The 15,190-nt window shown below is 41.0% G+C and overlaps 1 protein-coding gene across 1 annotated transcript in view; it reads left to right on the forward strand.

Annotated features, from left to right (window-relative positions):
* MRPL48 (mitochondrial ribosomal protein L48) overlaps positions 1-10,288 on the forward strand; it is a 68,359-nt gene extending 58,071 nt beyond the window's left edge. The window contains exons 9-11 of the mRNA XM_049640491.1: positions 6,518-6,620; positions 8,733-8,822; positions 9,993-10,288. Coding sequence (XP_049496448.1) covers positions 6,518-6,620; positions 8,733-8,822; positions 9,993-10,067 — 268 coding nt within the window. The 3' untranslated portion in view covers positions 10,068-10,288. The remainder of the gene's footprint in view (positions 1-6,517; positions 6,621-8,732; positions 8,823-9,992) is intronic.
* The last annotated feature ends 4,902 nt before the right edge of the window (positions 10,289-15,190 follow it).

The raw sequence follows: 15,190 nt of genomic DNA on the forward strand, positions 1-15,190 counted from the left end.
TTTTTGTGAGAACATGTTTTCATTTCTCTAGGAATTTGATTGCTGGGTCAAATGGTAAGGGCAGTGGATGTTTAAATTTATAAGAAACTGCCAAACTGTTTTCCAAAGTGGCTTTACCATTTTCTTTCACATCAGCAACTTGAATTCCAATTGCTCTACATCTCAAGTCTCTCTTTTACTTTTTTTTAAGTTTATTTATTTATTGAAAGAGAGAAAAAATGTGAGCAGGGGAGGGGCCGAGGGAGAGAGAGAGAGAGAGAGAGAGAGAGAGAGAGAGAGAATCCCAAGTAGGCTCCACGCTCACTGTGGAGCTAAACGCAGGGCTCAATCTTATGACTGTGAGATCATGACCGGAGCGGAAATCAAGAGTTGGATGCTTAACCAACTGAGCCACCCAGGTGCCCCTCAAGTTTATTTTTTAAATAACTTTTAAAGTGAACTGATTTAAAGAAAAATCATTTTGGTGGTTTGCCATTTATTGCCATATTATTTAAAGAATAATCATTTTGGTGGTTTGCCATTGTGGCAAGTAATACGTGGCACAGTGTGTGGATATGGTAAAAATTACACTTTCTTACTCATTAGATAGCAGTATATTCCCATTTTACAAATGAGGAAACCAAGGCCCAGAAGGCCCAAAAGTCACAAAACCAATAAGTGGCCTAGATTTAACTCATTTCTGCCTGACTCCCAGTATTTTTAATCCTATAGGGTCTTATTTTAAGTTCCTAAGCTAAATTTGAACTTTTAAACCTTGGTAACTTGGAATATAACTGTGCTAAACATGCACTTGAAAAGATTGGATAATAGCCTGTGACTTAAGCTCTCACAGCTAATAGTACTTCAATTGTTTTAGGCCTAAAGATGTGCTTTATCTTTTCCTGATGCCCCAGAGAGTTGGTTGCTCTTTCAGCACTTGACGCATACTTCTATCATGTCACTTAGTGCTTTGGGCCGTAATAATCTATTCATGTGTCAGCTGCCCTCCCTACTGACTAGTGGGAACCGTGTTCTTTTTTATTTCTTTAGCATCTAGCACAGGACCTGCCACATGGGGGACATTAAGCCGTTGTTGAAAGAATGACAGGTTCTTGAATGTGACTGAACAACGCAAGGGTGTGGTGTATATGGTATACATTTCCTAAAGTTTAATGAAAGTGTCTTTAATTAATGAATTAAAATACTGATCGAGTCTATTCCTGCTGTATGGTTGGTATTGTACTAGACATCCTGACTGGAGGATACCAAGGAGAATGTCCCTGATTTTAGGGAGTGTGTGTGCGTGCGCACGTGTGTGTGTGTGTGTGTGTGCGCGTGTACAACGTAATGTGGAAGGTGGTAAGTGAAGGATGAAATGCAATGTCAGTTCAAGGAGGCTGAACAGCATAATAATTTAGAACAATGCTTCCTGAAAGTGCCACTCTGCAAAGATATCAGAAGCTAATGCCAAAATGTACATTAGTGCTTTGCTTCCTTCATCAAGAAAGTCTCACTATTGAAAAAAAAAATGTTGGTTGAATTAAATGTTGGTGTGTTTAATGACTGTTGCATGCTTCTTATCTTGTAACGGACTGATAACAAGCAGTTTGTTCACCAGCAACTTAACTTGCCTATGGACCATACTTTGAGTAACAATTGGTTAAGAGCACAGGCTCTGGAATCAAACGGCTTGTGTCCAAATTCTAGTTCTACCAGTTGTTGGCAATATGACCTTCGGAAATTCTGAACCTTAGTTTCCTCCTCTATCTAACTGGGATGATAATTTTCTTATTCCTTTAAGTTCTGAAAATTAAATAAGAAAGTGTATGATAGCACTTAGCAGAGAGGCCAGAACATTGTAAACACTCTGTAAATAATATTGTTATTAACAGCTACTGAGAATATATTTTTTTTTAGCTGGCAGGGATTAGGGGTAGCTTCTCAGAGGTTGTGGTGGCAAAGAGGCATTAAGTGTCATTTACAGAATGTTATCATACCTATAGTGGGTTAATTCCCTGAAATAGTGTTTTACATTTTTAGAAGGACTTTTTAAAAGGTGCTGTTTTTTGGGGCGCCTGGGTGGCGCAGTCGGTTAAGCGTCCGACTTCAGCCAGGTCACGATCTCGCGGTCCGTGAGTTCGAGCCCCGCGTCAGGCTCTGGGCTGATGGCTCGGAGCCTGGAGCCTGTTTCCGATTCTGTGTCTCCCTCTCTCTCTGCCCCTCCCCCATTCATGCTCTGTCTCTCTCTGTCCCAAAAATAAATAAAAAACGTTGAAAAAAAAAATTAAAAAAAAAAAAAAAGGTGCTGTTTTTAAAACCTGGCTGTGGAAAGCTCTGGCTTCTTTTGAGTAAAGGCAGGAACGCAGTAGCATTTGTTGAGCACCTACTATCAACCAACCATTCTGGCTTTTTTTGTATAATGTTGCTTGATTCCAAGAAGCACCTAAGCACCTAACACATAGTGAATCAAAGTATCAACTCTGTGGCCAGACTGCTAGGGTTTTGCTCTGGTTCTGCAGCATTCTTATTGTGTGGCGTTGGGCAGTTTACTTAAACTCTGTATCTTGGTTTCCTCATCTGTAAAATGGAGTTAATACAAGTTCCTACATACAAAGGCTATAGTGAAAATTAAGGGAGATAATATATTTAAAGTGCTTATAACTGTTCCCAACGAGAGTTGGCTGCTAGTATTATTATTATTTATTAATATAAAAGAAGCTTGCCTATGGTCATACATCTAATAAAAGGCAAGGTCTGGATTTGAATCCACATTTTTTTCAAATTCTCAATTCTTTGTAATTGGTTCTACATGCAGCTTTTAGTGTGATCTTTCTAGAATGGAAATATTATCATGTTACTACCATGCTTCAAATCCTTCTATGGCTTCCCATTCCTTTAGGATCAAAATGACAGTTCCTCACATGGCTTGCTAGGTGCTGTCTGGCCTGGGCTTGCTTCTGTTGCCTTAACTCATATTTCCCGTTCCTTCTTCCTCTCCCTCCAATTAACAGAGGCTTTGATTTTATCCCTTTCCACCTCAGGACCTGTGCATATGCTTGCTCTCTAAAGCTTAGAATACTCTTTCCCCTTTACTTAACTAACCCCTGCTTTTTTCTTAGCTTCTTCAGAGAACCTCATTAAATTAAGTCTTTATGTTAAATATTTGGGAGAAGTAAAGATTATGTAACTTCCCTTTCATGGCACTCATTCCTTACCCTCGTAATTACTTGTCTCTTATTGGTCTTCCTTCTTAGACTCTAAGATCTATAAGGCAAGGACTTTCGATCTCCATTAGCAGTATAACCCTAAGACCTTTCCCAGTACCTGACACATAGTAAGCACTGAATAAATATTCATTGACTTGGATTGAGTTTTAATAGTCATTGGCATGATTCTTAGAACAGCAGAATGAATGATGTGCTGCTTTTTGCCTCTTTTCTAGCTCGTTTCTCCAAATAGCACAGAGCATAAAGAGATGTTCGTTTTCAGCAACTCCCTTCTCTGCATTGATTGAGGTTTTCAGACCATTGTATTGTTAGGCATTCTCACTGCCCAGCTTTTCAGAGATAAAATGATTTTCTTTTCTTCTGATTTTCATTTCATCATGATCCATTTTTCCTCTGGGAGTGGTGGGGTAGGGCTCTGACCTTGAGATGGAATTGGGCAGGGGAGCAAAGTGCTGGCTTTTGTTCTATAAATGGTCTGCACTGCTGCAGCTGCAACTCACCCAGGAGGGGAGAGGAAGAAGGTCCTGGAGGTTTCTTAATCTGCCTGCCTCCCTTGCAGAGCAGCTGCCTGGAGATGGAAATCTTATTCATCTGGGAGCAGCTTCCAAGCCTGAAGCTGATGTAGCCCCTGTGCTTTGTGGAGACTAAAAGCATCACTCAGCATCACTCTCTCTAACGCTACTTTTTTTTTTTTTTCCTTGAAGTCCACTTACATTGCTTAAAATGGAGGTATGATTTATATTTAGTGGAATCCATGGATTCTAAGTTCCCTAGTACCCCAACAGGCTCCCTTGTGTCCTGTCTCAGGCAGTAAGAATGCTATCCTGAAGGTAGCATTATTTTGTCATTTTAGATTGACTTTTGACAATTATTTCATTTCTTCCCTTCTGCTTTCCCTGTCTGATCGTTCAAGTTATGTTTATTGCAGAAAATTTGTAAAATACAGAAAAGTGTAGACACTGAAGAAAAATTACATGTATTCTTACTACTCAAAGGCCTATTCTACCTTGAAATGACCAGAGTTCCCAGTATTTCTTTGTCAAACTACGTCAAACTATGGTTTTTCTGTTGGTTTTCTCTGAGGGCTTATCAATAGCTGCTTCACTTTTTTGGAATGCTGCCTAGGCAAATGCCTATATGTTCATTCTTTATAACTTGATAAAATGCTACCTCACCTGTGAAGTCTTCCCTGAGCTCCCTTTCTCTCTCTTGTCCCTGTAATATTCAGTACGTGACTATTACTGCCTTTTTCTTACTGTAGTGAAGATGTTTGTGTACTTTCTTGTCTCTCCAAAACACTCTTAGTGAGCTCCTTTATTTATTTATTTATTATTATTTTTTAATGTATATTTATTTTTGAGACAGAGCAAGAGACAGAGTGCAAGCAGGGGAGGGGCAGAGAGAGAGGGAGACACAGAATCCGAGGCAGGCTCCAGGCTCTGAGCTGTCAGCACAGATCCCAACGCGGGGCTTGAACTCACGAACCGTGAGATCATGAGCCGAAGTTGGACGCTTAATCAGTTGAGCCACTCAGGCACCCCTTAGTGAGCTCCTTTAAAGGATAGGCTACATATTGCCCAGTAGTGTGCCTAGGACAAAACAGGCTTTGAGTAAATGTTTGTTGAATGAATGAATGAATGAATGAACAAATGAACAAAATCTTGTGAAAGTAAGTGTTGAATAGAATGCATGCTCAGTGGCAGGAATGGACAACTCCCACTTTAGTTAGTTAGTCTTATTTGCAGAATGTCAAGAAAGAAAACTAGTGTTTTAGAATACTTTTTACTTTCCTGAAAGCTTTTGGAAGAGGAAGTCAGAGATTGTGCTAGAAAGTGGTAAGGAATGTTATTTAGGGAGGTTACCTGGAAGTTTGCAGTACCTAGCATTTACTCTTTATAAGGGCAAGGGAATTGGCATTTGTAGTCATATTATGCCGGGCAAATTACTTATATAATCTTATTTAATCATTGCAACAACTCTATGAACTAGGTATCATTATTCTCATTTTGTAGCTGAAGAATCTGAGACTCAGAAAACTGAATTAATTGTCCAAGGCCAAATAGGTAATAAGGGGCAGAGCCAACATTTAAATCCAGGACTATCATGTCTCTAATCCACTTCCATTATTTCCATTATTCATTTCGTAGAGAGCCATGCCCCTTGCTATCAATCGATGAAGCTTTGTTTGGCATGAAAATTCAGGAATTCTATTGTTATTATTCCATTTATCTTCATTTTGATGACCTTTTTGACAAGATAACACTAATACCATATTTCTGTGTAGCCATCGATCCTATTTTATCACCACACCTGATCTTCACACGTCTATTAATTTAGACCTAGATTATAATCCCCTTTATTGTGGAATAAACTGAGGCCGACAGAGACAAGTAACTTGCCTTAGTAAATATTGCTAATAAGCTAGAGGGCCAAGATTTGACCCTAAATCCAGTGTTCTTTTCACTGCAGCATGTAGATCTGCTGAAGCTGATTATAGCCAGCATAGTCTCTACAACAGTATTTCTCAAGCTGGGGACATTTAATAATGTCTGGAGATAATTTTTTTTATTAAAAAAATTTTTTTAATGTTTATTTTTGAGGGAGAGACAGAGAGCAAGCAGGGGAGGGGCAGACAGAAAGGGAGACACAGAATCTGAAGCAGGCTCCAGGCTCTGAGCTGTCAGCACAGAGCTCGACGCAGGACTCACAAACCGTGAGATCATGACCTGAGCCAAAGTCAGACGTTTAGCCAACTGAGCCACCCAGGTAACCCTGGAGATAATTTTTATTGTCACCATTTCAGGGGGGTACTGTTGGCGTCTTGTGGGTAGAGATTAGGGATACATAGGCCAGCCCCCCCGCAACAAAGAATTATTTGGTCTAAAATGTCAATAGTGCTGAGGTTGAGAAATTTTGCTCTTTTAAAACAGTTGGGTTTCATGCCTCATTTCTCCAGAAGAGGTGAAATACCCAAGGTTAGCCTCCAAAGTGATGAGATTAATTCTTTTAGAATTGGCTTTTCTTTAGTAGCAGTGAATAGTTATTAATCACCAGATTTTATTCAATGTTCTATCAGGCAAGAACTAGGGATGCAGAAAGGCATTACACATGGTCTGTTCCTTCAGGGAGTTTAGAGGTTTCTGGAGGAGGTTTAAGAGGATCTGCTTACTTTACCTTGGTTGCAGATAAACTGCCCTAGATTCCAGGAGTCACTGCATTGCAGGAGTGGCTGTACTCAGGGACCACCCTGATTCAAGTGGTGCTGCTGACTTAAAGGAACCCTCCTCATAGCTGACTCTTCCTTCCCATAGTTATGCGATGCCCACCAAAACCATGGAGGTATTGCGGCTGCAAGATCAAGGCAGCAAAATGTTCTTGGACTCAGTTCTTACCACCCATGAGCGAGTGGTTCAGGTAGGCACTCTGGGAGAAACTTGAAATGTATTTGCCTCTCCTGGTTCTTCTTCTATTTTTTTCTCCTTCTGCCATGCCCTTCTCTTCCTGTTGCCTGCCCCCTGAAATGATGATGTTCTCCAGGCTTTAGTTCTTGATCCTTCCATCTCTCCTTGTGTAATACCTTCCCTCTATGCAATCTCACTCATTCCCCGGGTCTCAGTGGCCATCATAATATACCGACAACCCCCTGATACATATCTCCCAGTCCTGATGGGTTATATACTAATAACCCCTAGATAACATCTCCAGTCCTGATCTCTCCGTTGAGCTTCAAACCTGATATCCACTTATTTACTGGACTTCTCCACTGGGATATTCCACAGGTGTCCTACACTCAGCATATATAAAACCAATTGTAGAGGAACTGACGTTTTGCTTTTTAAAGTTTATTTTTTTAGGGGTGTCTGGGTGGCTCAGTTGGTTGAATCTGTGACTTTGGCTCAGGTTATGATCTTGCGGTTTGGGGGTTTGATCCCTGCTTCCAATTCTGTGTTTCCCTCTCCCTCTGCCCCTCCTCTGTCACACTCTATCTCTCTCTCTCAAAAGTAAACACTAAAAAATTTTATTAAGTTTATTTTTTTTAATTTATTTTGAGAGCGAGAGAGAGGGAGCTTGTGAGCAGGGGGAGGAGAGGGAGGGCGAGAGACTGAGAGACCGGGAGAGAGGGAATTCCAAGCAGGCTCCCTGCTGTCAGTGCAGGACCTGATGTGGGGCTTGATCTCAAATAGTGACATCATGACCTGAGCCGAAATCAAAAGTTGGAGACTTAACCAACTGAGCCACCCAGATGCCCCCTAACAGCTTTATTGAGAATTTTATTCATATACAATTTACCCATTTAACATGTACAATTAAATGGATTTTAATATATTCACAGTTAGGCAACCATCACCACAATTTTAGAACAATTTCATTACCCCGAAAGGAAACTCTACCCATTTGCAGTCACTCCTCTTTCCCTGTCCCCCCCAGCTCCTGGCAACCACAAATCTGTTTCTGCCTCTATGATCTTACCTCTTCTGGACATTTCATTTAAATGAAATTATACAATATATGGCCTTTTCTGTCTGTCTACTTCCACTTAGCATGTTTTCAAGGTTCATCCATGTTGTAGCAGGTATTAATGCTTCATTCCTTTTTATTGCCAAATAATATTCCAGTGTATGGACATCACCCCTTTCTGACCCACTCAAGAAGTATATCAACAAGACGTATATATTCCGTAATATATGTTCCGTAATATAACATTCCGTAACAGAATGTTAAGGTAGTAACACCTTAAATCTATTATGCTAACTTTAAAAATTAAGTACTTAACAATCTTTAGTTCTTTAAATATTGTCAGAAATAAATTATTTGAGATACAGATCTTAAGAAAGATCTATCTTGCCACTGAGGCCCATAGGATAAAGTTTGATCTCTTTAGTGCCTAAATACCTTTATGATTCTCTTCCTGCTTTTCCTCTTCTCACCCCATTCATTCCAGCCATACATGGAACTCATTTTAATTCCCTAGTACTGTGTGATGCAACCACACTTTACTGATTTCTTCTGCTTTGAAAACCCTCCCTATTACTGCTGAATTCTCCTAGTTTACTCCTGTTTTTCTTCAAGACTCCACCTAGAAGTTACCTTTTTTTTGGAAGCTGTCTTTGACCTCCTTAGGTTAGGAGATATTTGTCTTGTGGGTTCCTGCAGCCCCCTGCATGCCCTTCTCCTACACATCTGATTCGCCTCTGGATTCTCCGCACAGGGTCTGACACTAGTCCAGTCTATGTGGGTACACCTGAGTTGAATCAGAAAGTCATCCTGGACTTGATAACCTCTTGGTCCAGTTATGACATCCATTGTCTGCAGGAGAGATACTAGCCATGACTACTATGTTGGCAAGCAGACACTTTGATGGCAAGAGGAATCCTGTAGAGGTTGGCTCTGAAACTGGCTCTGGGTGTTAATCCTCTACCCAAGGGCCCTGTAGCTCTGCTGAAGCTGACATCTGAGCTCCTGCCATGTCTGCCCAATCACCTGGCTTTCAGTGCCCTCTCTTAGAGCATCTTCTTTCCTTTGCAGATCAGCGGTTTGAGTGCTACATTTGCAGAGATTTTCTTGGAAATAATCCAAAGCAATCTTCCTGAAGGAGTCAGATTGTCAGTGAAGGAGGTATGTGCTAGTTTGAGAAGAGGCCCCCTGGTGGCCCACCTGTGTTCAATATAGATAAGAGCATCTGGCTTTAGAAACAAGACAGAAATGTGGGTAATTTAGCCCAGATAATAAACAGGAAAGGTTTGCAGACTGGTATAACTGTGGTCATTATCCTGCCTCTTCCAATGGATCAGGGATGATCCTTTATGGACCACAGGAGCAGAACTCCATCACAGTATCCTGGTGTTAGGGGTGAACCCATAGTTGTGTGCAGAAATAACATGATTTAAGATTACATACAGTCTAATTAATCAGAACACAAATTAGGAAATGTACTTTAAAGAAGAGTTTCCTGGACCTTTAAGGCTTGACTGTAGCCTGACTGAAGAAAGAATGCCAATCAGAAGGAAATTTGGCATGCAAAACTTAGAAAACATTAGGAACTTCAGCCTAAATACTGAGTATTTGGGTCCATATGCCAAGACAAGCCTTGTTATGACACAGATACATCAGGTCATTTTAGACTGATGCAATTTGCTGCATCCAGCTCTCCTTGTTCGGAGTCCATGCTTGTTAATTCTCTTCTTGTTATTCAGGTTTCACACAGATCTGTATACAGGAGAAAATGTGCTGGTCATGCTGACTTAAATATTCCAGTCCTTATGTCTTTCCTGTTGTAGATGGAGAATTTGGGCATTGCCTCTCTTTAAATGCTTCTAATGAGATACTCAGCATTCTGACATTAATTCTTTATATGTCTGTCTTCTCTCACCAGACTTAAGTTCATTTAAGGCAGGGAGGAAGTCCGATTCAACTTAGAATCCCTAGTCTCTAATATAAGTCTCATGAAAAGTTAGTTGAATCTGAATCATTCTCTACAGAGCTGTCTGATGGCTTTTTTAAACGTGTATTTATTTATTTTTGAGAGAGAGAGAGAGAGTGCGAGCAGGGGAGAGGGACAGGAAGAGTGGGAGAGGATCCCAAGCAGGCTCCATGCTCAGCACAGAGCCTGACTCAGGGCTTGATCCCACAAACTGTGAGATCATGACCTGAACCAAAATCAAGAGTCATATGCTTAACCGAGTGAGCCACCCAGATGCCCTGCTTTTTTTTTTTTAATGCTGTGTATGTATGAATAACTGAAAGCTCTGTAGTAATTCCCACTTACTTTCTTTTTCTTCTCCCCAGCACACTGAAGAAGACTTCAAAGGAAGGTTCAAAGCTCGGCCAGAACTGGAAGAACTGTTGGCTAAGTTGAACTAGCTCATTGCAAACCCTTTCAAGCCAGGACTGGTGATATTGAGTGCCAAGGGGAAGAGCTTCCTGGGTGGTCAAAATTAAGAAGATCCTTTAGATATTGTAACTACCCATCCCCATTAGCCAGGAATGCCTCCTCTCTTATATGGAGGAGTGTTGCTGATTACCACTTTCCTTTGAGCCAACCTAAGACATCCTTCATCTAATAAAAATCTGCAGCTGGTGGACACGTGCGTATGTGAGAAGTCCGTCCATCCTGTGGAATATCTTTTATTTTTTTATTTTAAGATTTTATTTTTAAGTAATCTCTACACCCACGCAGCAGTGTGGGGCTTGAACTCACAACCCCAAGATCAAGAGTCATATGCTCCACCGACTGAGCCAGCCAGCTGCCCTGTGGAGTATGTTTAAGGGATTCTATTTTCTCTTTAGCACAAAAACATACTTCCCTTCAATATTTCTCCAGTTACAGTGATCTCATTCTTTAAAGCAATCTGGCATTGAGTCTTTTAGTGAAACAGAGGATCATAAGTAAACTTGGGTAGAAGGAATAGGGACGGGGCTTTTGGTTTTGCTTATGAAAAAAGCTCTCCAGATAGAAACAAGGTCTGTCCATAATGAAAAAAATCGCTTTGTGGGGCAGTGAGTGACTTGTCATATTCAGGCAGATGTTACATAACTGCTAATTAGGGTTACCTGGAGTGGGTTTAAACAAAGAATTAAAGTTGATTTTGGTCAGGGGTCAGAAAACTGCTTGTGAGCCAAGCCCCACTGACTGCCTGCTTGTTTATTTGTTTTAATGTTTGTTTGTTTATTTATTTATTTATTTATTTATTTAGAGAGCATGAGTGGGGTAGGGGCAGAGAGAGAAAGAGAGAGAGAGGAAGAGTGGGAATCCCAAGCAGGCTCCGCGCTGTGAGTGTGTCTGACACAGGGGCTCAGTCTCATGAACTGTGAGATCATGGCTTGAGCTGAAATCAAGAGTTGGATGATTAATCAACTGAGCCACCCCAGCACCCGCGCTTTTTTTTTTTTTTTTTAAGTAATTCATTGAGGTGAAATTCACAAACCACAAAATTAACCATTTTAAAGCAAACAATTTAGTGGTATTTAATGCATTCACAATGTTATACAACTACCACCTATATCTAGTTCTAAAACCCCATTGCCTATTTATTGGAACAGAGCCATGGTCACTCATTTACATGTCATCTATGGTTGCTTTCACACTGGCAGCTGAGTAGTTGCGACACAGACTGTAAAACCAAAACATTCATTATGTGTCCTTTATAAAAACAGTCAATCCCTGATCTAAGTCACTGATTCTCAAACTTAAGTGTGTATCAGGATCACCTGGAGGGCTTTTTTAAACATAAATTGCTGCTCTTACCCCCAGATTTTCTGACTTAGTAGATCTTGAATGAGGGCCTATAATTTGAATTTCTTACACATTCCTAGGTGATGCTGATGCTACTGGTCCAGGGTTAACTTTTTGTTTTAACATTTATTTTTGAGAGACTGAGCAGGAGATGAGCAGAAGAGGGGCAGAGAGAGGAAGACACGGAATCCAAAGCAGGCTCTGGGCTCTGAGCTGTAAGCACAGAGCCTGACGCAGGGCTTGAACTCATGAACCATGAGATCATGACCTGGGCCGAAGTTGGATGCTTAACTGACTGAGCCACCCAGGCCCCCCAGGATTACCTCTTTGAGAACCATTCGTCTAAGTGACCTCTAATGTTTTTCCTATTTTGAACATTAGTTCGTTCATACTTTTGTACATAATAGCTTATCATTTATTGAGCTAGACCCTGCTCAAGGTACTAAATGAGCGCTAATCCTTACACCAGTCTTTTAGGGTGTGTATAGGAGTGTGCATGTGGATGGGTATCTGTGTATGTGAAAAGGTTATGTGTGAGTGGTGTGTCTGAGTATGCATGGGTGTATCTCACATTTACTGAGCCCTCATTATATCTATGTACTTTATAAAGATTATCCTTGAGATTGATAGTATTCCAGTTTTATACATGGAGAAACTGAGGTTTGGAGAGATGAAGTGACTTCCTTTTCCTGAAGGGTCACATAGCTAATAAGTGGCAGATCTTTCTCCTCGCTTCTGTGGGATACTCCTACACAGAGATCTGTGGGAGCCCAGAGCAGTCTTAGCATTGCAGGTACTTTTCTGAAACTCAACAGTTTCAGTCCTGATGTTATTATGGTTTCTTTGCCTTGGTCTCTAAAGGCAGTAAGAAGAAACTCAAGATTTCCTTCCAAGGTATAACCCTAAGGGAGGGCTGTCAAGAGAGCAGATACCCTCAATTAAAATGCTTCACTGAATTCCCATTGGAGGTTCAGCAGGCTAGTACTTCCAAGTGAACCCCACTGGGAGTGTGGGCAGAATTTTTTAGGTGAAGACTGATATTTTGGTTGTAGAATTATTCATTGCTGAGTCTCCTTTAGAGAAGATAAAAGAGAAGTTGCTAACGATGAGTGTAAATTTGGGGGATGTATAGTGACATGAAGATAAGAAGATGAATAAACACATGTTTGCAAACACACACACACTGTCCCCATATCTATCATATGGACTCCATTTAGGAACCTGGAAAACAGCATTTCTTTTCAGTTTCCCACTTTTCCTTGTTATTGATTTGTGGAAGCAGGACACAGGATTTCATAAATTGAGAAGATATTAGAGCTGAAGAACATTAGGACCCAGCCAGCCTAACCCTCTCTTTTAGCAGGTGTGGGTTAGGGGCCAAGGAAAGGCAGTGCTTTACCCAAGGTCACTGGGCACCTCATTGGCAGAGCTGGAAGCAGGATTTAGATCTCTTGATTCCCAGTCCATCCCTTTCCATTACATCATGGAGGGATGAGTCAGGCTTATCTCGTAAATAGGAGGCAGCTGGGTTCTGTCACCTTGGAGTCTTGTGTCACTGACCTCGTTGATTTTTCCTCTTGCCAGAGTCAAAGAGCTTTTGTTACTCATTAGTCTGCCCTGAAATAAGTGGAAATTGCTCCTAATGTCTTATCCTGGCAAGAAGGATGGGAGATATTCTGATTGCTAGAACCTCAGAGTTACAATGACAAGCTTCATTTGACTCTCTAGAGTGAGGCCCATAAGGAAATGGACTTTCCTAGAATCACATGGCAGTGAAATCAAATGGAATGCAAGTCTTCTGGCTCTAGGTTGAAAATACCTTGGCCACCCTCCCTGAGACAACTTATTATAAAGGAAAGAGTCAGACAAACTTGGGCTATTCCTAGTTTCTGCACTTATTAGTCTTAAGGCCTCAGGTGAATTATTTTCACCTCATAAACCTCAGTTTTCTGATCTGTAAAGTGGAAAGAATCCCTTTAGCAGTTTGAGATAGAGATAATGTATACAATGGGCTAGCAAGTGCTCAGTAAATGTTGGATTAGCTTCCCTTCTAAACTTCTTCAGCATACTTTTTAAAGAGTTTTTTAAAGAGTTTTTTTAAGTATAACTTAAAAAATATATAGTAAAACAACCTATCTTAAGTGTATATTTGATCAGTTTTAAAAAATAGTCACCCCTAGAAGTACACTTCTAGCCAGATAAAGAATACTTCCATAACCCCAGAAAGTTCCTTGACATTCGTTCATTCTTCCTCAGAAGCAACCATTAATATCATTTCTAGTGCCACAGATTAGTTTTGCTTTTCTAGTATTACATATAAATATCACAGTATATACCCTTTTGTGTCTGATTTCATTTACCCTGTTTTATCCATGTTGTTGTGTCTATCAATAGTTCATCCCTTCAGCATACTTTTAGTTTTCAATGTCCTGGTTAGCGTTAAACTGTGCCCAGAACCACCATGAAAACATGAGGGGTAGGCAGAAGAGACAAGATGGAAGATCAATGGATTGGGATTCAGAACATCTGGGTGCTAGTTTTGGCTCCATCAATACATAACCTTCGGGATGATCCGTTTTGGTCTTCATTTGAAAGATGAGATAATTGACCCAGCAGGGAAACCGACTTGTCCAAGGTCACTGTGTTAGCCAGTGAGAGCCAGAGATAGCTCCAGTTTACTCAATTCCTGGTCAGTGCATATCACTGAGATTTCCAGAAATGAATCTTTATGTAGATCAGTAACTTTCAAGAAGGACTGAATGCCTGGATTGAATGGGCAGTCTTCCTAAGTAAGGCCAGCAAATTCCTTAGCTTCATGTTTTAGTCCCTTTCTTCTAGCTAAGGATGCCTTGTTCTGCTACCACAGAAATTGGCAGCTGGAAATTGGCAGCCGTGGATTCTGAGAGTGTTTTAGTTGCAGGTAAAGAAATGGAATCTGGACATTTTGGGCATTCAAACACTGTAGCAATGCTCAGAGACCCCTATTTCTAGGGTGTAAATTGTACCTAAGGAAAGAAAGCTCTCTGCGCAAGCACTAGGTATGTCTAGAACTAGACCTGCTGGAAAGGCAGTGCACACAGAATTGGCCAATGTGTCTTGTGCTGGTTTAATCTGTGCTTTGATATCTTTGTGCCATTTTTGTCTTCAAATGTCTGGTTTCCCTGGAGAATCTGAAATGACTCATTTAGTTCTTATAAATCCCCCTGGAATGACTTTCATTCCCAGTCATTTCAGATTTAGCTCACCATTTAGACAGAATGCCCAGGCTCTGAAAGATGCCTGAGCTCCAGAGAATGAAAACTCTTCAGAAGAAAGCTGCTGGAAAAGAATCCCTCCCACTTCTGCCAGCTTTAAGTCCCTGCTGGAGCAGAGTAGGGAACTCTATCATTCTATACAGCGGACAGTGTAAGGTTTCAACCTGGAATGGCTCCAGTTCTCTTTAGATTTCTAGTCAGCAGCCCAAGGACTTAGCCTCGCAACTTTACCTGAGGAAGGGAGTGGGAGGCATCTCTTATTACTCATCTAGTAAAATGCCATTACAGTGCACCTTTGTCCTGAGCACAGGCCAAGTCCCCAGCTAAAGACCTTGCAGGGAAGGGCCAACTCTTGAGTCTGCCCTAGGCCTAGCCAAGGGTGGCATCCACCCAGCCAAGAGGTCTCTCCACTCATCCCTGGCACCAAGCCTCTGTATACAGGTAAGTATAGGTTATATAGGGATAAGCACGGACCACCTTAAATTACAGCTCCATGG

The sequence above is a fragment of the Panthera uncia genome, chromosome D1, assembly GCF_023721935.1.
Source record: "Panthera uncia isolate 11264 chromosome D1, Puncia_PCG_1.0, whole genome shotgun sequence".
Taxonomy (NCBI): domain Eukaryota; kingdom Metazoa; phylum Chordata; class Mammalia; order Carnivora; family Felidae; genus Panthera; species Panthera uncia.